At 35.5% G+C, this 19,814-nt stretch overlaps 6 protein-coding genes across 11 annotated transcripts in view; 3 read left to right on the plus strand and 3 right to left on the minus strand.

Moving 5' to 3' along the window:
* Window positions 1–2,865, plus strand: part of LOC105454977 (cytosolic purine 5'-nucleotidase) — a 35,304-nt gene extending 32,439 nt beyond the window's left edge. For all 6 annotated transcript variants that reach the window (XM_011697980.1, XM_011697979.1, XM_011697977.1 and 3 more), the window contains exons 5-10: window positions 14–437; window positions 791–947; window positions 1,034–1,274; window positions 1,402–1,639; window positions 1,731–1,850; window positions 1,950–2,865. In XM_011697980.1, the coding sequence (XP_011696282.1) occupies window positions 14–437; window positions 791–947; window positions 1,034–1,274; window positions 1,402–1,639; window positions 1,731–1,850; window positions 1,950–2,117 (1,348 nt within the window). In that variant the 3' untranslated portion in view covers window positions 2,118–2,865. The remainder of the gene's footprint in view (window positions 1–13; window positions 438–790; window positions 948–1,033; window positions 1,275–1,401; window positions 1,640–1,730; window positions 1,851–1,949) is intronic.
* Window positions 2,866–3,392: 527 nt separating this feature from the next.
* LOC105454984 lies at window positions 3,393–5,663 on the minus strand. Its single transcript, XM_011697994.1, has 2 exons — window positions 4,741–5,663; window positions 3,393–4,275 (listed from the first exon to the last, which is right to left on the minus strand). The coding sequence occupies exons 1-2, from the start codon at window positions 4,895–4,897 to the stop codon at window positions 4,004–4,006; spliced, it is 429 nt and encodes a 142-aa protein (XP_011696296.1). The 5' UTR covers window positions 4,898–5,663; the 3' UTR covers window positions 3,393–4,003.
* A 1,237-nt stretch (window positions 5,664–6,900) lies between these two features.
* LOC105454985 (protein FRA10AC1 homolog) lies at window positions 6,901–9,344 on the minus strand. The gene is made up of 4 exons (XM_011697995.1): window positions 9,151–9,344; window positions 8,141–8,309; window positions 7,770–7,929; window positions 6,901–7,666 (listed from the first exon to the last, which is right to left on the minus strand). The coding sequence occupies exons 1-4, from the start codon at window positions 9,255–9,257 to the stop codon at window positions 7,374–7,376; spliced, it is 729 nt and encodes a 242-aa protein (XP_011696297.1). The 5' UTR covers window positions 9,258–9,344; the 3' UTR covers window positions 6,901–7,373.
* Window positions 9,345–9,463: 119 nt separating this feature from the next.
* On the plus strand, window positions 9,464–12,348 carry LOC105454988 (bridging integrator 3-like). Its single transcript, XM_011697997.1, has 4 exons — window positions 9,464–9,960; window positions 10,070–10,177; window positions 11,413–11,587; window positions 11,676–12,348. The coding sequence occupies exons 1-4, from the start codon at window positions 9,953–9,955 to the stop codon at window positions 12,186–12,188; spliced, it is 804 nt and encodes a 267-aa protein (XP_011696299.1). The 5' UTR covers window positions 9,464–9,952; the 3' UTR covers window positions 12,189–12,348.
* LOC105454986 (activating signal cointegrator 1 complex subunit 2) lies at window positions 12,203–17,344 on the minus strand. Its single transcript, XM_011697996.1, has 14 exons — window positions 16,762–17,344; window positions 16,565–16,642; window positions 16,261–16,421; window positions 15,797–16,181; window positions 15,311–15,525; window positions 14,739–14,924; window positions 14,488–14,643; window positions 14,299–14,392; window positions 14,041–14,214; window positions 13,770–13,892; window positions 13,581–13,696; window positions 13,272–13,473; window positions 13,018–13,192; window positions 12,203–12,595 (listed from the first exon to the last, which is right to left on the minus strand). The coding sequence occupies exons 1-14, from the start codon at window positions 16,774–16,776 to the stop codon at window positions 12,468–12,470; spliced, it is 2,208 nt and encodes a 735-aa protein (XP_011696298.1). The 5' UTR covers window positions 16,777–17,344; the 3' UTR covers window positions 12,203–12,467.
* A 126-nt stretch (window positions 17,345–17,470) lies between these two features.
* The window catches only part of LOC105454989 (GDP-fucose protein O-fucosyltransferase 2), a 3,298-nt gene continuing 954 nt past the window's right edge, over window positions 17,471–19,814 (plus strand). Inside the window, exons 1-6 of the mRNA XM_011697998.1 lie at window positions 17,471–17,742; window positions 17,944–18,080; window positions 18,169–18,294; window positions 18,817–19,084; window positions 19,162–19,354; window positions 19,445–19,622. Of these exons, the coding sequence (XP_011696300.1) occupies window positions 17,603–17,742; window positions 17,944–18,080; window positions 18,169–18,294; window positions 18,817–19,084; window positions 19,162–19,354; window positions 19,445–19,622 (1,042 nt within the window). The 5' untranslated portion in view covers window positions 17,471–17,602. The remainder of the gene's footprint in view (window positions 17,743–17,943; window positions 18,081–18,168; window positions 18,295–18,816; window positions 19,085–19,161; window positions 19,355–19,444; window positions 19,623–19,814) is intronic.

Raw genomic sequence — 19,814 nt, forward strand, 5'->3', positions numbered from 1 at the left:
TGTTCCATTTCAGCTCTCAGGTTTACGAGCTTTATCCAAATAAATTTCTACAATTAGACGAGTCTAGAGTTTACGTGCTCAATACCTTGTTCAATCTACCGGAGACCTATTTGCTGGCGTGTCTGATAGACTTTTTCACGAACTCGCCGCAATATACCAGAGAAAGGACCGGCGTGAAAGAAGGTGAGCTCACCATGAGCTTCAAAAGCATATTTCAGGACGTCCGAAGCGCGGTAGATTGGATACACCTTCACGGTGATCTGAAATCGAAGACTATCGAGAACTTAGACGAATACGTAAAGAAGGACGAGAGGTTGCCTATGTTCCTTACGAGAATCCGAGAGAGCGGAGCGAAAGTGTTTTTATTAACTAACAGTGATTACGTTTTCACGGACAAAATTATGACTTATTTGTTCGATTTTCCACACGGTGCACGGGTACGTTTTCTCTCATTCACTGTCAACATTCTTAAAATTAATTGCCTCAAATTAGCGAGTTATGTTTGCCAAGCGAAAGTTAACAATTTGAAGAATCCCTCGATACATATTAATCAAGTAAATTTATATCATGACATTAATAAAATTTTGATCTTTTATTCATTTACCTTGGAATAGATTCTGTATATTTATATTGAAAAATTCTTTTTTTTCCAAATTCTTCTGAATTTCTTATTCAAAAAATCTTGTTAAGTGCGAGAAATACTCACGAAATATACTCACGATGAAACATATTCACACAAAGTATTATATAGGTATAAATAGTTTTTTTTAATATATCGCTTTCATTTCAGCCTGACGAACCTCATAGAAATTGGAATACCTATTTCGACACAATTGTAGTTGACGCCAGAAAGCCACTGTTCTTCGGAGAAGGGACAATCTTACGACAAGTGGATACGAGGACGGGCGCTTTAAAACTTGGCACACACAAGGGGCCACTTCACACAGGTAATAAAAAACATCAAGTTTTAAATATATAGAAAACTCTTTTTTTGCTTGACTGAAATTTTTAATCGTCGACTTGTTTAAAACAGGGGAAGTGTACTCCGGAGGGTCGTGCGACGTTTTCACAGAATTAATTGGCGCGAAAGGAAAAGATGTGTTATACGTCGGTGATCATATATTCGGTGATATTTTAAAGAGCAAGAAGATAAGGGGCTGGAGGACATTTTTAATAGTCCCCGAGTTGGTTCAAGAGCTACACGTTTGGACCGACAAATGTCAATTGTTTGCCGAATTACAGAGTTTGGACGTTATGCTCGGGGAAATGTACAAGTAAGTAATCGCAGCAATAATAAATACGTTACATAAAATCACAGATTTCTAGAAGTAGAAATCTGTGCATAAAATACATGCAACTTACGTACTTTTATTAATGTCGCGTCCATTACACTCTGTTTAGAAATTTAGACAGTAGTACAAAGGAAAAGCCGGATATCTCCAAGTTACGCGCGTCGATAAGGGACGTTACGCACAAAATGGACTTAGCTTACGGCATGATGGGCTCTCTGTTTCGCAGCGGAAGTAGACAGACGTTTTTCAGTAGTCAAGTCGTGAGGTACGCCGATCTGTACGCGGCGACTTTCCTGAATCTGATTTACTATCCCTTCTCATATATGTTCAGAGCACCTGCTATGCTGGTAAGTTGGCATTAGGTACACAAAATTTATTTAAATTGTATTTTATTTACTGTGAGACAATCATATATATAGATTCTCCTTACATTTTCAGATGCCTCATGAGAGTACGGTGGCACATGAACAAAGATTTGTTATGGAAACGCCGATGATAAGCCGTTCGAGAACGTTTAAACTGGCGGACGAGGAAGAGGAACATAATCGGCCTTCTTCTGTGAGTATTTCTAAGAACATTGCGATCATGATAATCCGATATGAATTGATCAACATGGGAATATATCTCAAATATTTTATAAATATTTCTTTTGTTTAGAAAAATTTGTATGTGGATCATTTCAACAATCAAATCCCACATGCAAGACCGGAAACGCCACGTAATGTTACACATACACACGATGAGGATTGTAGCGATGATGATAGCGATTCGCAGAAGCAAGCTAATCAAATGAGAGTATCTACAAAGAACGTAAATTGCAATTGAGGTCATATTTTATGATAATCAATTTTTTATCTTGCATAATTGACTGAAAATCGAAAGGATTGATGTATATTATGTAGAATTTTACGTTTCGAGGAATCATTGTAGCATATATGACGCGTTATGCAGCCGCATTAGTAACAATATTTAGTCCCAAAGTATATGCGATAATTTATATTTTTTAAACAATATTGATAGAAAAGATGAAACTTGGCAATATTTAGATTGACTATATTAATAACTCCTCGGAAGGCATATTTAATACTTTTGTAGTTAGGACGTTGTTATGTAATATTATAGCGCACAAAATGTCCATATTATGAAATCTTTAGATATCGAATTACACAGCACGTAACAGATTTTATTAGCATTGTATATGTTGTATATTAACTTTACATATAATTATACATATATATATATATATATTAATATATATTATACATATATAAATATTATAATGCTGAGGAGTTATATATATTTGAAGTTTTGATAGAAAACATCAACGATATTAAACTTATTGTAAAATTGAGTAGCAGCCCGATCTTTTTATATGCAATATAAGCCTGTATTGAAATGGAAATGATAGAATTGTTGCAACAAACCCTAAGTGAATTGTGCAATTTAGGTTAGGTGTACAGAACAAATATTAAATATAATCTTATACATTCTTCGAATGAGTAATACGTAAATAGTCGATAGATATGAATTATAATTGATTAGATAATGAAAAATAAAATATGTAAACAAGTTACACTAGATTTTTGTTAAAAAATATTAGATAAGCCTTTACACTGCAAGAAAATGCGACAATATCCTTTGTATACGATCAAATTGTAGGACGTATTAAAAATTGTCATAGAACACAATAGAAGAAAAATCGTAGAAGAATGTTGATTCGTTAGTATGAAATTAATGCACACATAAAAGGAATAAAAATTTATTCCATCTTACATAATTATAATACTTCAGGCTTTAAAATGAATTCTGAAAGCTTTTTGGAAACATGCATGAATAATCCTCATTCATACAGCTTATACAAATTTATTTATATTTCATTGCAGGAAATTATTTTGTTATACAACACATATATTAACAGTACGTAACATATTGTAATTCGTGTAATGAGCGCCAGAAATATCTTAATACTAAAATGTTACTAATTTTTAGCGGGTTTAAGGCATGTGTCCAGTTTTGTTAATTTCCTATCCCTTTTTAGTTCATATAAATATTGCTCATGATGTACAGTAAACAAGAAAAATAATAAGTAATAAATAAAATCTGAATTTTCGAAATTCCCGGAGTTGTGACTTATACTGCTTTTACCTCTACGTATACCCCTTGTTATATTCCTAATACTTCATAAACATTTAAATATGATTTTCTCGTGTTTCGAATTCACGAACTCAAAGTTAAAAGAAAATTAAAAGTTCACAAAAGATTTTACAATCACGATCTCAGAAATTTGATTGGATCCGTCTTTCCAATTATATTATAATTACAATGTTTTCTTGATTTTTGGGAATTAAAATTTTAAGAAAAATTTACCGACACCCAAGTCTGGCAGAGTTTCCCTTTAAGCAATCAGTCTCCGGTCTCGAGGTAAATGTGCAACATAGCGAGTAAAAAAATTTCTACGAACATGTCTCTTATACTGAGCTATGTTAAGAGCGTTCAAATTGTTCAGAACTGGACGTATCAAGGCCATTTTACTATATTATTATCACAGGTGTACCAATCTTCCCTCCCGAGATACGCTATACATGCGCGCATCACGTGGGAATCAACGGTGTAATTATTGATCAAATAGTCTAAGCGAGCGATCATTGATCGGACAGTTTAATACAAATTGATCTTCTCTTTGATCGCCTTGCGGCATATGTGACAAGTCTTCAGCTAGCGGCGCAGTGCTTACACGCGCTGTGTCCACATAGAAAGGCGACGTTACGACGATGTTCCTCGCAGATGATGCACAAAATCGCCTCCTCCTCAAGATTCGTCATTTTAGTCTCCAAATAACGTAACAATTGGAACGTTAATTGCTCCAGATCTTTGTCCTTCGTCTCTCTCACGCTGATCTCCTCCTTTCGTTCGCTTTTCGACGATATGTTCTTCGATTTATTCGGATTGTCTACGGAGACCTCGCCTGTCGTCAGCTGACCGTCTAGAAAAATGTGCGAAGATAATGTAAAACGTACGATTTTTTACTGCTATAATTTGTTACGCCCCACACAGCATGAAGTAAACATATACTTAAACATATACTTCCAAAATATTTCATGCAAGATTTGAAATATTTAAAAATATTTCATGAAGTATTTCTGAAATATAAATATGTCTAGGAAATCAGAGTTTTCGAAATATTTCTTAAAATGTTTCAACAAAAATATTTCTTACGATATTCGTACAATATTTCTATTTTTGTAAAATATTTTAATATAATAATTTAAAATGTTTTGCAAATGTTTTCCAAATACTTCGAAATATTTAATTGAAATATTTCAAAAAATGATCCACAAAAAATATTTCATGCTGTGTGGGGCAGAATATCTCACTGGTGCAACAAACGCTTAATTTGATAAGATTCCTTAATTTAAATCATTTAGAGAAGATCGATAAAATCACATACCTTGAGTCGTTTGCGCATTGACAACAGTATGGTCGCAACCAACGAGCGTGACACTTCTGTTGGGATCAATTCGGTTCTCTTGCTTTGTGTCCGCTGTGATCCTCGAGCAATCTCGATTCTCCACGGCGTCGTCGGAGCTTTTTGAATGACTGCGCATCCATCGAAATGTTTCACCTTGCTTTTTTCCATCATGCTAATTAATTGTGGTAGACGCTATATTGGAGAAGGGACAATTTTACGACAATTAAGTGGATATGAAGACGGGTGCTTTAAAACTTGGTATACACAAATAGGGCCACTTGACACAGGTAATAAAAAACATCAAGTTAAATTTATAGAAAACTTTTGCTTGACTGAGATTTTCAATCGTTAACTTTGTTTAAAACAGGGAAAGTGTACCCAGGAGGCTCTCTGCTTCGCAACGGAAGTAGACAGACATTTTTCAGCAGTCAAGTCGTGAAATCAAGTCGCACCCTTCTGCGAGAGAAGGATAACCGGATTTTTAGCTTGTTTTGCACGCAGCAACATACATAAAATCAATTTTCTTTTCGTAAAATAAGTAAAATATTTATGGCTCGTAATATGTTAAATTAAAAAATAAAAAAAGGCCAATAACTGAACAATTTATTAAGGGTTATTAATAGAGTAATTTAATCAATGTGCGAGTACAAGATTAAATGACTAAATGTTTCGACTTCACAAAGTCTTCTTCAGTAATAAAAAAATAAAACTATGTGTAATTAGCTATTAGTTTACAATTAAGTGAAATTTGAAATAATGTAGTATTAAACATATATAGATCATTTATAGAAAACAGGCATTCACTGCTTAGACTGCCTATAGAGGTCAATATCAAACTGTTCACACAGTTATTAAATGTCAACGTTATATAAAAGATAATAAACAGTGCGAAGTAAAACATATAATAATAATAAATAATAAAATATAAAGAGTAACAAATATGAAACGTTTAATAAACTTAATTGTATATGAAATATATTTGTTTTAAAACGTAGTAAATTTGAAAAAATATATATAATGCGGTAGTCAGTTGATAAAATTGATTCATATAATTGATATATTTTTTGTTACAAATTAACGATAATATAGTAATTAAATCCAAAGTAATGCGAAATTGTCAGTACGGGATTGTTAAAAAATTATTAATTCAGCGAATAAAAATATAAGTAAGGTGAAATTGGTATGGTCTATACTTTATTAATATTGCTATATTATTATAACTGTTTGTTTTAAAATTTGACACTGTTATATAAGTGATTTCACCTTACTTAAATTTTTATCGTTGACTTGATTATGATTTGACCTCGTATTGACAATTACGCATCGCTTTGGCACTTAATATTCATTGTTGGCCTTTCTTTAATTTATTTTTTCTTTTGGCAATACTATAATTTGACATTTAATAAAATTATAATATAGCTTTTATTTAATAAATTCATATATATCTATAATAAAATTAAACGTATCTAACAACGATTTTTATTCACAATATCGTGTACGGCATCCATAACATTCGTACCAGAAGATACCAAGAGTTAGGACGACCATATAAGTATAAATATTAATATTGCTAACAGAGCAGAGAGGAATCTGAGACCTATATAATAAGAGAGGGAGGGTTGGGGGTATATAGCTACGATTGGTCAATCACAATCAAAATTGCGATCTTCGACTTCGACTAGCAGTCTCTAACTGTGTCGAAAATTTTGCAAACTTCATGCGTGCGTTTCGTTTCGTGCGTGATGCGCATGATGTATCATTTTATTTTTGTGTTCACTGAATGTGAAACAAGGATAAAATGATATATTATGCGCATCATGCATGAAACGTGAGCACACGTACCTGTCAGCCTCCTTCAATCACTTTGAAGGAGGGGAAAAAAGAAATAAATACACGCGCCGTTAGATCAATGAGCGGTGAAAATATTCCAATATAATACTTGCGTTCTTACGATTAGTTAATGAATATTCTCATACTGTAAACAGTATAAAAACGTAAGTGATTTTATCAATAACTCTAACCCATCGTCGTTACTTTAATTATCGACAAAAATTTTTTAAAAATATATCAGAAAAATATAATATTAAAACGTAAAATAAAAAAATAAAATTAAGTAAAATAAAATAAAAATTCCACACAAACCCAAAACTCCAATTTTATCTTTTCTTTTCTTTCATATACATTAAGTGCGGTCTCTATAAAGAAATGAAAGGTAATAAATCTAGACGATACGTATGCTCTAAATACAAAATTAAAATACAATTTTACATTGAGGGGTTCTTAGAATTTTTTGTACTATTTTGCATAAATTAAACATTTCCTAATATTAAAGTTTAGTTAATTATATAATAATAATTTTATTTTGACTGAATTATGATAAATACATTTCTTTCATTTTTTAAATTTTTTAAACCAAAAAGGTATCGCACATATGTCACTGAAAAACATCTTTCATGTATGAAATAGTTTATTATAAAAATCTTAACGATACTGATACGTATAATAACATCCTTACAAAAAATTAAATAAGAAATTTAAATGAAACAATTTTATACGATATTTATTTACAATCAAGTAATAATAAGAAAATAAATTTTAATTAAAAATAGTATTCACATAAACAAATCAGCTAAGTAATCCTCAAATTCTTTCTCTCTCGTCTTTTCCACATCTTCAGCTGGTTTCTCTTTCCAGATATTTGACTCATTGTCGGTATTCTCACTGCTTTGTACTTCAGCCCTGGAATCCGTCTCTGTTTTATTATTTGATTCTGGATTACCGGAAACAGTAGGCACATCGTTGCTATTTTCGGAACTCGTGTCCAAACGCTTCAAAGCTTTTCCCCTTTTTACTTCTCGCTTTTGCGATCGGTAATTAAGTTTTACCGAACATTCTGGGCAAAGTCCTTAACACAAAGAGAAAGAAGAAATAATTATTTTGTGCGAAACAATATTATGAGATATTAGAATAAATAATTGCGTTCTTTTTAAACCAATTATAAAACGTACTTAATTTTACTAGCGCGTTCTTCTTTTCGCCATGTTCTACGTAGCCAAAATTAAGCTCCCAAGAACGCAGGCCTTCCTTTTCTTTGCACGTTTTACTGCCACATTCAAACTGTCCTTTCCCAACTATTACTTCCTTCTCGGTTCTCCATCTCAAGGCAACCTATGCAATATTGGAACATACATTAATTTCTTTCTCTTTTTGCAGACATCTTTGGCTTATGTCATCGCTCACATGTGCAAGAATGACACGAGTCATAAGCTACGATATGTTAATTATGTCATATAAGCTAATAATGTTAACTTAATCATAATTTTTAATAAATTCAAGATATAAAATCAGATATACGCAAATATGAGACACACTTTCATACCTTGTTGTGTTTATAATATGTAAGATCGCATATGCAATATTCCTTGAACAACTTGTCGTAGTATTTCTTAGCTAATTTTGCGCCCCATGTGTCGGGGATATCCTTCTCCTGATCCCAGAGAAACTTGTGATTCTCTCTGATGACATCATAGTCAGTTTTGTCCAGGGACCTCGAAACGTCAAGTGCTGTTTGTTACAAAGTTTATCTAATTATAACTTTCATGTACTACTAATGAATAATAAATCCATTGCAAAAGGAAACGCCATAAACGATATATATTTTTGAGATATGTAATAGCTTTCTTTAGCTACGCTCTATTTTATACGCCGAGAATACGAAATAAACATAATGAAAGTTCTTAAAATTTTCAACCAAATTGCGTTTGCTGGTCAGTACCTTCTATTAATTACGCTAATGAAAAAATACAAAGTTATATTAAGTAACATCCGACATTCAAACTGAGAAATATGCAAATAGAAAAGATCTAATAGTGAAATATAGTAGCATAAAATATAGAATATAAAAAAATTTAAAGAGCTACGAATTCAGGAAGGGAAGTATTCGTAGATCTGATCATATTAAGTTTTATGTTATAACTACAAAAAATACAAAGTTATATTAAGTAACATCCAACATTCAAACTGAGAAATATGCAAATAGAAAAGATCTAATAGTGAAATATAGTAGCATAAAATATAGAATATACAAAATTTTAAAGGGCTACGAATTCAGGAAGGGAAGTATTCGTAGATCTGATCATATTAAGCTTTACGTTACAATTACAAAATACAAGGATTAAGTTTTGATGAAATATTTTCAAGAATACCCTTGGTATATTCAATCACTTGTGGAAACGAGAGAAAAATGTAAAAATGCAGAGGATCACAGAAAGTGAAGTTAATCAAAATGATCCAACGTATACCTAAGTGACAAAAGGAGAAACACATCGTCTAACAATAACATAACCTTCTGCCACATCCGTAAACTGTCAAACGAAAGATTCAACTTACGTGTCTCGCTTGAACGACGATATGGATTTTCCGTAAAATGTCAGATAGTCGTTCACGAGTTTCTTGTGCCTGTCGTAGGCCGACAAGTGTGCGTAAGCGGGAAACATCGTCGTCGAATCTCCTTGTCTTCCAAAAACGCAAATTACTCCTGATTACGCCTTGCAGCTGATCGCAACGCAATGACGCAATTGTGCCGAAGGGTGGACGTAGCACGGACACGAACCACAAATTACCCGCGGTGCAGAAAAGTGAATGTTGCCACGTAGTTTACATCCACCTCTTCAGGTGGCGTTAGTGCACGAGGGCATTTTGAGGTTAACGTGCGAAAGGCCGTCGTGTGAGTGCAGCTTGCGAGGATGACATGTATCTACACGTAACATGCCTGTCAATTTCGACATTTGCTTTATCAACGTCCGGGCGATCTTTTCCCGTCCCGTCCATATGACAGATGATTAGAATAATCAGACGTTTATCTCGAACGGTCAACGAGAATGGGATTCGCTGTGCAAACGCATATACAATACACGTTACGTGTTTCTAAACAATCGGCTGGATAAACAACTGGCATTCTGATCGCGTGCTAATTAACAATAATATAACAGTTTTCTGTATCGTGTACGTACGAACGCGTGTTTTCATCGAGGACACGATCGTATGAATGTCCACGGAGTGAACCAGACGATCGTAAGATACGGATAAAGATTGCAAATAGCTGCAACAGCACACAAGATTGTCGTCTGAGCTTTGGAATCATTCATGTAGATGTAAATGATTGTTACGCTAACATTTGCTGACATCGAACATGACGTGGTAAGTAGGCCAGTTAATTCCCAAAATATGTTGATTATGTATCCGTGCTATTGTCTAGCGTTTTAAATTGCGAATTTATTACATTGCGATGTGTATGTCGTACGAACAGGAATCCCTTGAAGAAAAACTACTTGACCCAGAGACCGACTTCCGCGCCGCCGCTCCTGTCGTATGCGGAGGATAAAGAGTTGGACGTCGTTGTTCAGAAGCTCATCTAGTATGTACACCTGACGGACGTTTATATTGTACATACATATGTCTATAATGATCATGCGTTTGCGCGATATGTGTACAGTCGTGGACACATCAGCTGCAACACATTTTTTTAATAGGTTTCTAATATACATTTAATATACATAATATATATTTCATAGATAACTTATATTTTGCAAATGCGAACCACGATGTACTATCTTTAGTCTAGACACAGTATAACACTAATCGTGGTCCACATTTGCAAAATATTAATGCGTTTTGAAACCTATAAAAAAGAAAGTGTTGCAACCGATGTGTCCATGACTGTACATACGAGCTCTCTTCTTCTATTGCAACTTAGAAGTACATAGCGATTACATAGTAGAGTACAGAAGTACGTAGCATTAAGTTATTACTTTCAAATACGTATTTAAGTGACCGTAACAAGTGCGATATAAGAATCCTCGTTTTTGTAAAAACAGCCAAAAGCACTTAATAAAATTTTTATTAAGATTAAAAATAATAAAAATTTTATTAAGTGCTTTTGGCTGTTTTTACAAAAACGAGGATTCTTATATCGCACTTGTTACGGTCACTTAAATACGTATTTGAAAGTAATAATTTAATGCGTATAACGGGTTATGCTAGCCGAAGCTAGAATGTTGTTTCGCTCCAATGTGGAAACATTAATAACAAATATGATAAAAACAAACGTTTCGGCCCCTATTGGGTCATTATCAATTTTGACATTTGCGTTATCAACATTCGAGCGACCTTTCCCCGTCCCGTCCGTATGACGAGATGTTAGAATAATCAGACGTTTATCTCGAACAGTCAATGAGATGGGATTCGCTGTGCAAACGCGTACACGTTACGTGTTTCTAAACAATCGGCTGGATAAACTGGCATTCTTATTTTAATAAAACTACTTTGAGAGAATGGTTACATTTAAATTAATTCAAATAACCTTACCACAATATACAGATCTGTAAGGTTATTTAAATTAATTTATATGTAACGATTTTCTGGAAACAGTTTTATTAACATTGATAATGATCACCTAATAAGGGTCAAAATGTTTGTTTTTATCATATTTGTTATTAACGTTTTGATGTCACTGGAGCGAAAGTACATCCTAGCTTCAGCTCATAGCCCTTTATATTAAATTATTGTTTTAAATTATCGAGACTCTACTAATATTATTCTACAATTATTATATTTGAATGTATTACAATGTATGCCCTCTCTCTTTCCAAGCGTTGAAAGCGCAATAAGAAAATTGATTAAGGAAATGAAGAAGTACATAGGAGCTCTGGCGAATCTAGACAGAGCTGATCAACGACTGAGCACGAACCTGATCAATTGCGGGCTGGCGCAGAACAATAATGAATGTAGAAGGATAGTGGAAGAGTACTATTCCGTCGCTACACAAGTAAGTCAATGATGTTTTAGACGCGATATTAATGTCCCCCCCTTCCCCCTTGAGATTCTGTAACACACACACTGCGTTTCGCTATCAGGTGGGAAAGAACGTTCAAGAAATCAGTAACTTGTGCCATAAGACGTTCATAGAACCTCTGAAGAAGTTCAGAAATGAATTTATCACCATCGAGGCGGCGATAGCGAAGCGCGATCATCTAGTGGAGACGTGGAGGGGCATGCATAATCGCGTAAAAAAGTTGCAAGAGAAGAAGGACAGAACGGCGAATCACATCGCGAAGCTGGAGAGGGAACGGCGAGCGGAGGAGGCGGCCGCGAAAGAGCTGAGGACCATACACGCTCAACTACTCACGGAATTACCGACGTTCCTCGGGAAGAGATTGGAGTACATCAATCCGAGCATTCACGCCGGGATTATGATACAGCTGAATTATTACGGGCACGCGACGCAGTTGTACACGCAATTGATGCCAATTCAATGCTCTTCCGAATTCACGTCGAGCACAACAATAGTACCTGAGGAGGAGCATCAGCGAATCATAAACACTGAATTGAACAGATTGCGATCGCTGACTATAGTGAAGGACCATTGAACAAGTACAACGCATTCCTCTAAAAAATTCTGTTTATATATCTTTTTTTTTATAAAATAATTTTTCAATAGAAATATGTATTTATTCACGTTCTCAGCTTGAGATAATCAAACGGACAAATAGAAATTATAAGAACGTTTATTTCTGCGAGAGGATTAAATAACTAATAATATGTTTATTGCTTGGCAGTATATACATCCAATCTTGCGCGAAAACATGCCGCTCTAAAATGGAATCATTCCTTGTCACATCCCAATCTTGCGCGAAAATATGGGAGCTCTAAGATGGAATCATTCCTTGTCTTCTTTTTACTTGAGCACCCATGCGCCGATTGTGATTGCCGTGTGAAGCCTTGTACATAGTTTTCCTCCTGTTATTCTCACCTTTGTTCTCACCTTTGGGTTTGCCTTAAAAAAATAATAATAAATTATAATTTAAAATCTGAATACTCAATAATGCAAACTTTATTAGATCACCAAAAATCTATGTATTGAAATGCAAACAAATCAAAGAGAAAAATATAATTGGTTATTCGCAAAGCATTTAGTTAAATTATACTATACAATTAATAGTAAATTTCAGATGTCATTCCGGAACGTAATAAATAATAATAATATAAAATTAAAATAAATATTTCATTGAACATATTATGTAAATATAAATGACATAATTCTATAAGTTGAGACAGCAATTTTGTATATTTATCGGATGAAAATAAAATTTCGAGTCTTATCGCGTGTTTTTAACTTAATAACTATGAAGCTCTATAAAGTAATTTTAAAGAAATTTACAAAAATTAATAGAATTTAAAAAATAATTCGTAATTTACCGTTTCCGTTGTGCGCACTCTTGCCTTCTCTCGATTGTCTTCGTTCTTCGGCTCTAGCACGCAATTCCGCTGGATTTTGCACGAAATGGTTATTACTTTGTACGGGTGCCTCGTCTTCAACCTCCGCGTCATCGTCCGAGCTAGCATTATTTTTATCACGTGTCTGCAGCAGCACCTACGTAACAAATTTATTGCACAGAAAATTCACGTAAAATTACAAACAACTAAAGATGAAGATGAATATTTAAACTTACCCTCGGAACAGTGAAAGGCCTGGCCTCCATTTCTGTAGAATCATCCGGTGCACTACCACGGATGTCATGGCTGTCGTATGTGTCGTCGTACTCATCATCGTACTCATCGACGACAAGGCTGTACTTTTCATAGATATTCATAGATTCCTTAATTTCGGATTTATCGTTCAACATTTCGTTCGCGTTTCTGTACTTATATTTCCTAGGAAAAAGAAAGATACATTTTAATTGTAACAGGCTCGATGTCAAGATGCGTAAATTTTGTATTAATTCGATATTATAGTTTTCGATCACATCGATGACACTTACGTGTTCCTTACGTTTGGCGTGTCTTCAAATAACTCTGTCATAACTTCGAATTCATCGTTGCAGGAAACGCTCAACTCTTGAAAATTGCTGGCCAGATCGACAGCAGCCGATGATTCCTAGAAGAAACATAGTACATTAATTCTCGCTATGTCGACTTATCGTAACACAGAGATTAATTCTATCACTCACCATTGGATCGGGTGGTATATACGGTAACGTCCAGTCTAATTCTTTCAAATCATGCGGTAAATTATTTTCCAGAACTGCATTTACCACAGATTCAACGTTATAATCATAATGCTTTAAACACATCTGAAAGTTTTAAATTTTTGCGCATAAATTTACAAAGGCACTGCTTAACATCATTTATTTGGCGAATTTAGTAGTCTTATATTTTGCTCTTCTCACCCACTATTTCCAGTTACAAATTTAATAAACTTAATATACGACAAAATCTTACCTGTATGAAACCTTCACCACAGTCGCACAAAATCTCCTTCACTTCCGAGATGAGAAATATCAAGTTGTCAGGGTCTTTTAAACCAGAGTCCGTCTTATTGTTTATACAATTCACATTGTTGGAATGTTCTTTTCGTTTGCTGCTTTGAATACCGCTAGGTCCAGCAACAGCTATCTATAACGTAACGTTTTTAAATAAACCAATACATACGTTCGTAAAATCGATATCTATACACATATTTGAAAGATTGTTATTTACATTTGTATCACCGAGGGATGCATTAGTTAACGTCTTAGTACCTCCAATCGATACCTGCAACGCTTGTAACATATACTTGCATTTTATCGCATCACTGATCATTAGATGTGTAAAGAAAATCAAGATTTAAAAACCTTTCTCTTGCATAATGATATAATATTATGATCTCTTTAAAAAAAAAAAGGATACATTTCAGGACAAAGATTAGTTATAGTCGCGAGATCGAGATCAATTGGGTAAAACTGATGATAATCCATAATGAATTCCTTTTCAGATATCGCATTCATTAGCAAATCCAAGTATTCGTCTATGTATTTTCTTATCTCGCCTTCCGTTATCGTGTTTCTGCAGACGTAACGTCGATAAGTAAATCAAATATCTGAATCAGAACACGTCCGTATAATTGTTTTCATCATAAAACGATATCTTCTCACACTTACAGCTTTTCTTGAATATGTAATATGGGCTCGTAGGTAATAATTCGATAAAGATTTAACATCTCCACTCTGGTTACGTCGAGACGATGCTTCAATTCAATGTACTTTGGCATATTTTCCTCGCTATATGCTAACTTGTCTAACTTTTTATACATCTCAGGTATTGTATTCCCATATAATGAAACTATCCTAGCAAACAGAAACGATATAGTGGTACCAATATAAAAATATATTGCGCATTTGAGTAAAGAGTATATACGTGCACAAATAAGAACTTGGATTTAGTAAAAACCGTCGAGTATTAAAAAAAAACTCTGGTTCAATAAAAGCGTGAATGTTGACAAGAATATTACGAAATATATGTTAGATTAATTAGATACTAGTAAAATATAAAAATATATTGAGCATTTGAGTAAAGAGTGTATACCTGTACAAATGAGATAATTTGAATTTAGTAAAAAACCGTCGAGTATTAAAAAAAAACTCTGGTTCAATAAATGCGTGAATGTTGGCAAGAATATTACGAAATATATGTTAGATTAATTAGATACTGGTAAAGTAGAGCCTTTACTCACTTGTTTATGAAGTCGTCTATGTGAAATGTGGCAATTATTGGAGGATAGCTTTTTAATAATACAGTAAGGGTTGATGATACATCTAGAATATAGAGTATCAGATCCTCTAAGTTATACAACGTCATCTCAGTGGAGCTACCTCTTTCTGAAAGCGCCACTGCCTCAGTTGCATTACTTGGACAGTCCTCAAATCGTCGTTCAACATTTTCAAAAGCCTACGGCAGCAAGAATAATCGATGGGTTAATTCAATCGACAATAAAGATTATAGATACACAATTTTTTTTATAATCTCTAAGTTTCTACTTAATTTTTTATCATGTAATGATCGCTATAATAATCACATTTAAGAATTTAACTGAGAATAAGATTAATTAAATCTATTAAATTCATGTCTGTGGCTGACACAAACAGAACCAGCGATCTAAAATGTATAATACAAAAAAGTTAATGTTTCCCTCTTATCATCATAGTTAAATATACCTCACCTTTATAAGGCACGGCACAGACTTCTGAAGGTCATCCTTGTACATCGGCTGCAGACTAAATACGCTAGCTACAATTTTCTCTACAACTTTGGCACTTTCCCTACCGTAGAGCTGACATAGATCAAATATGATTGGAATTGTAAATATATAATTGTTATATAATAGGTTCCCAAGGAACGGACGGTTCATGTACTCCGCCGGGCTCTGCTTGTTTGTGCAGAGACGCGCGAAGATGACAAGCACGCTGCGACGAAGATTATCCAGCGCCTCGAGCATCCTTGGCTCGGCGGGGAAATTCTCCAAGGCGTAGAAAGGCGGTGCCTCCTGCAGGAAAGACACTAACGTTTCCATAATCGAGGTGTTGTACGCAATATTGGACCAGAATCTAGATAAAGAAAACTATCTGTAGCAAGCTCGCAGTTAACTGCCGTCAATGATGTTTACTTATAGAAGCTCTGTCGCACCGATAAAACGGGAGATCCAGTAACCAGTTCAGATCCTCGATGATGTAACTCACAACCTCCAGCCAGTGGTCCTTGGCACCCACAATTTCCGACCCGTCCTCATTGCATATCTCCGGCACTTCGTAACGCAGGAAATAACGCTTGTCCGTCCACTTCGCATTCTGAAATTCGATACGTTCGAAGATACACAGGAAATTGAAGTAACATCTGGCTCACGTGCACGCCGCCGTTTAAAGGCATCCGACCACGATTTTGATACGGATATGAATTTCTGTGCAGTGCCACGATTCGAGAATCAACGTACCAGTGCATCTACCACGATGATCACCCCGTCATTCCTGATATTCAGCTGCAGCTCCTCCAGAGGCACGCAATTCGGATTCTGTTCGACAGAAAAGAGATATTCGCATTTGTAGATCGTATATTTCTTGCCGTCGGCGTTAATCGCACGAGTCACGCGACTCGCGACCTAAAGATTCGAGCACACGCAAAGTCAATTACCTCGTAGAACTTCATGATTTTACGGATTGCATTGTTTGTTCGCGAGAAAACACCTCCGTTCGCTGCCGAGTGACAGTTGAAGACAAACCGGTGGTCCACGGAAGTCTCAAACAGATACGACGGTAAAACGAGGGCGTGACAAAAAACCAACAGCCGAGCCGAGAGAGCGAAGCGTCCAGTGGTGGATCCGTCGAGTAACGTGCTCGCGAAAATTTCGAGAAACCGGGTAATCCCAGCTTCGCGTAGAACCGCGGGTATCAGCAGAGATACGTGACACTACCCGAAGCACCACCCAGAGAAGTCTGAGAGTGGACACGTGCTCGCGTTTCGGATAGAATCCGTTTAGCGACGCCTCTACGCGCAACTCAACGAAAACCTGTGTTACGTTGAATTACTGTATGAACCGTATCAACTGTATAGCCACTGCTATTTCGAAACTTTATGAGCCTTTTATGGAATAATAGATTCTTTATTTGATGTATAATCGATATTTATAATGTGTGATTTACAAATTATTTCTTCGATTCGGATCCTCACCACTTCGCAATATCGCATTTGTTTTATATAGCTTTCAATTTTTACAATGTAAACTTTCCACCGTCGATAAAAATTGATCAAGTGAAAACGCGATCGCATTTGCCAGCCTCAATCGGTACATACGAGGAGAGTCAAAACGGACTCGATCGGTAATGTCATCGCTCTTCAGTTATCCCCGGGTCCATTTGACAGTCGCGAAATCTGCCTGAACTTGCCTTCGGCCGATCGCCTTTTTAATCTATTCCCCGTCGCGCGGTGCCGATCAGCTGATATTCAATTGTGAGATTTTTTTTGCGAGTGAGCGATGTCCGCCTTGAGAATTCTGTGCGCCGTTACTTTGATCGCGTTCGTCGCGAGTGACAGGGAGGCCGGATTCTGCGAGGCGCCGGACGGGTGCAGCGTGGACTCGAGATGCCCGGCGCAGAATCGCTTCACGAGAAAACGGTGAGGACCTGTCGAGTGATCTCGAGCGTCGGAGAAAGTAAACTTGCGAATTTGTTTCAACCAATCTATAACCCTCCGCCGTATTTTTTTTTTCTTTATTTATTTGTTTATTTCCTTTGTTTATCCCCTTTGTTTATTTCATGTTTTTCGTCCCCTGTCTTGCTTCTGAGCAAAGATTCACGATGCGCTTCCTTTGCACAGTTACATCCTTTACGACGTGAATCCCCCGGAGGGCTTCAATCTGAGAAGAGACGTGTACGTTCGCGTCGCCGTTTTCTTGAGAAGACTAATTGAGAGGGACAAGGAATTCCAGTGGCAATTGGTTCTACCGCCATGGGGTAACATACGAACTGTGGATGTGTACACATATTACACAGGATTTACAATTTATGGGCAATCGTGTGCATCTCTCGATCTCTGTTCCAGGTAATCTGTACCACTGGCGGAGCAGAAACGTAGGATCCCAGGAGCGTTTACCCTGGGGTACCTTCTTTGACATTACGAGTCTGCAACGGTACATACCAGTTATTGAAATGTATGGATTTATGGAAGGTGCATTTCTTTATGTTTCCTCTTAACTGCGAGACAATTGAAAACTGATATACCTAATTTAATTTGCATGTATATAACATTTTTTGCAGCATAACATTTAATTGATATTCTTTAAGGAATATAGCTGGAGTATAAAACAAGACAAGATTTGTTACATAAACATAATCCATTCAGAATTTAATTTTTGAATTATAATGAATTGTACAATGCTTCAAGTATCAGTAAATATTCATAGAATATTTTGCTTTATCAAAAATTTAAAAAAGAAAAGTATTAATAGTTTTATAAAGTTTATACCTTTTTTCTATTTTCAAAGATATCTAATCTATTTGGAAGAATCTGATTAATCTTGCCTATTAATGTTATTTCTTTCTATTTTTTTCAATGCAGGATTTAAGAATAATTCTGTATTGGATTTAAACCTATTGTGTACATATATATAAATGTGTTATCCCTACTTTTTTGCAGCATGAAAATTTGATATAAAAAATAATAATTTACTGTATGACATCTTGATTTTAGAATACTCGTGCAGGAGCAGAGAGGTGCAACTTGATCGTCTGTACATTCTGCAAAATGACGAGGAAATGTTCAAGACTGGCAAATTCGAGGATAAGAATGAGCTGGTGGACTGCGATCGTGACTCCTTGCGATATCATGAATTGGAGCATTCATTGTATATCGGCCCGTTCTGGGGCTACGCTAACGTCACAGTTCGGGATGTGAGGTGTCTTAAATTCCACGGCATGGCACATGACCTCTCTCAAAACCTCATGCCAACGCAGCACAGGTAAGACACTTCTGGATACTTCTGTACTCTTTCTTTTTGAATCCTTACGAAGAATCTCGCTAGCACTTTTTGCGCAGATCCATAATGTTCGATCGCATGGAGATTGCCTTACACGACGAATACGGATCTAAAGAGTACTGGAGGGCTAGGCGCAGCATGCGCTATAATTCCGAACTGTACGCTATCGCGGAGGATTATAGGAAAGCTTTCCTGAATTCCACGAATGCGGATGATAACACGGAACGGCCAGCGGATTGGACCAAAGAGAAGGTACATTGATTGTTATTTTTTTTTTTTTGGTATGTATTGCAGTATAGTAAATTATAGATATAGTAAATTATAGCTGGATTCTAAGTTCAGAATCGGCGTGATGCAAGAGGCGGGCCATATTTGGCGGTTCATCTTAGGAGACGCGATTTTGTCATGGCTCATAAGGCGTCGGTGCCGACGATAAAGGATACTGCTGTACAATTACAAAATAAAATGGATAAGCTTGGGCTAAGCGCACTGTTTGTTGCGACAGATGCAGAACAAAACGGTATGTACATTTTGTGCACACAAACTTGAGCATTTTACGAATTTTAAAACCGTTGGAAGACCTTTGGCAGATTCTTTTAGCCGAAATTAATTTTTTTTTCTAAAGATAATGTTAAAATATCTATAATTTTCGAGTGACTAATAGCAATAATAAATAAATAAAATGGAATGAAAATAATTAGATAAAATAAAA

Source organism: Wasmannia auropunctata, unplaced genomic scaffold (genome assembly GCF_000956235.1).
Source record: "Wasmannia auropunctata unplaced genomic scaffold, wasmannia.A_1.0 LD335965.1, whole genome shotgun sequence".
NCBI lineage: Eukaryota > Metazoa > Arthropoda > Insecta > Hymenoptera > Formicidae > Wasmannia > Wasmannia auropunctata.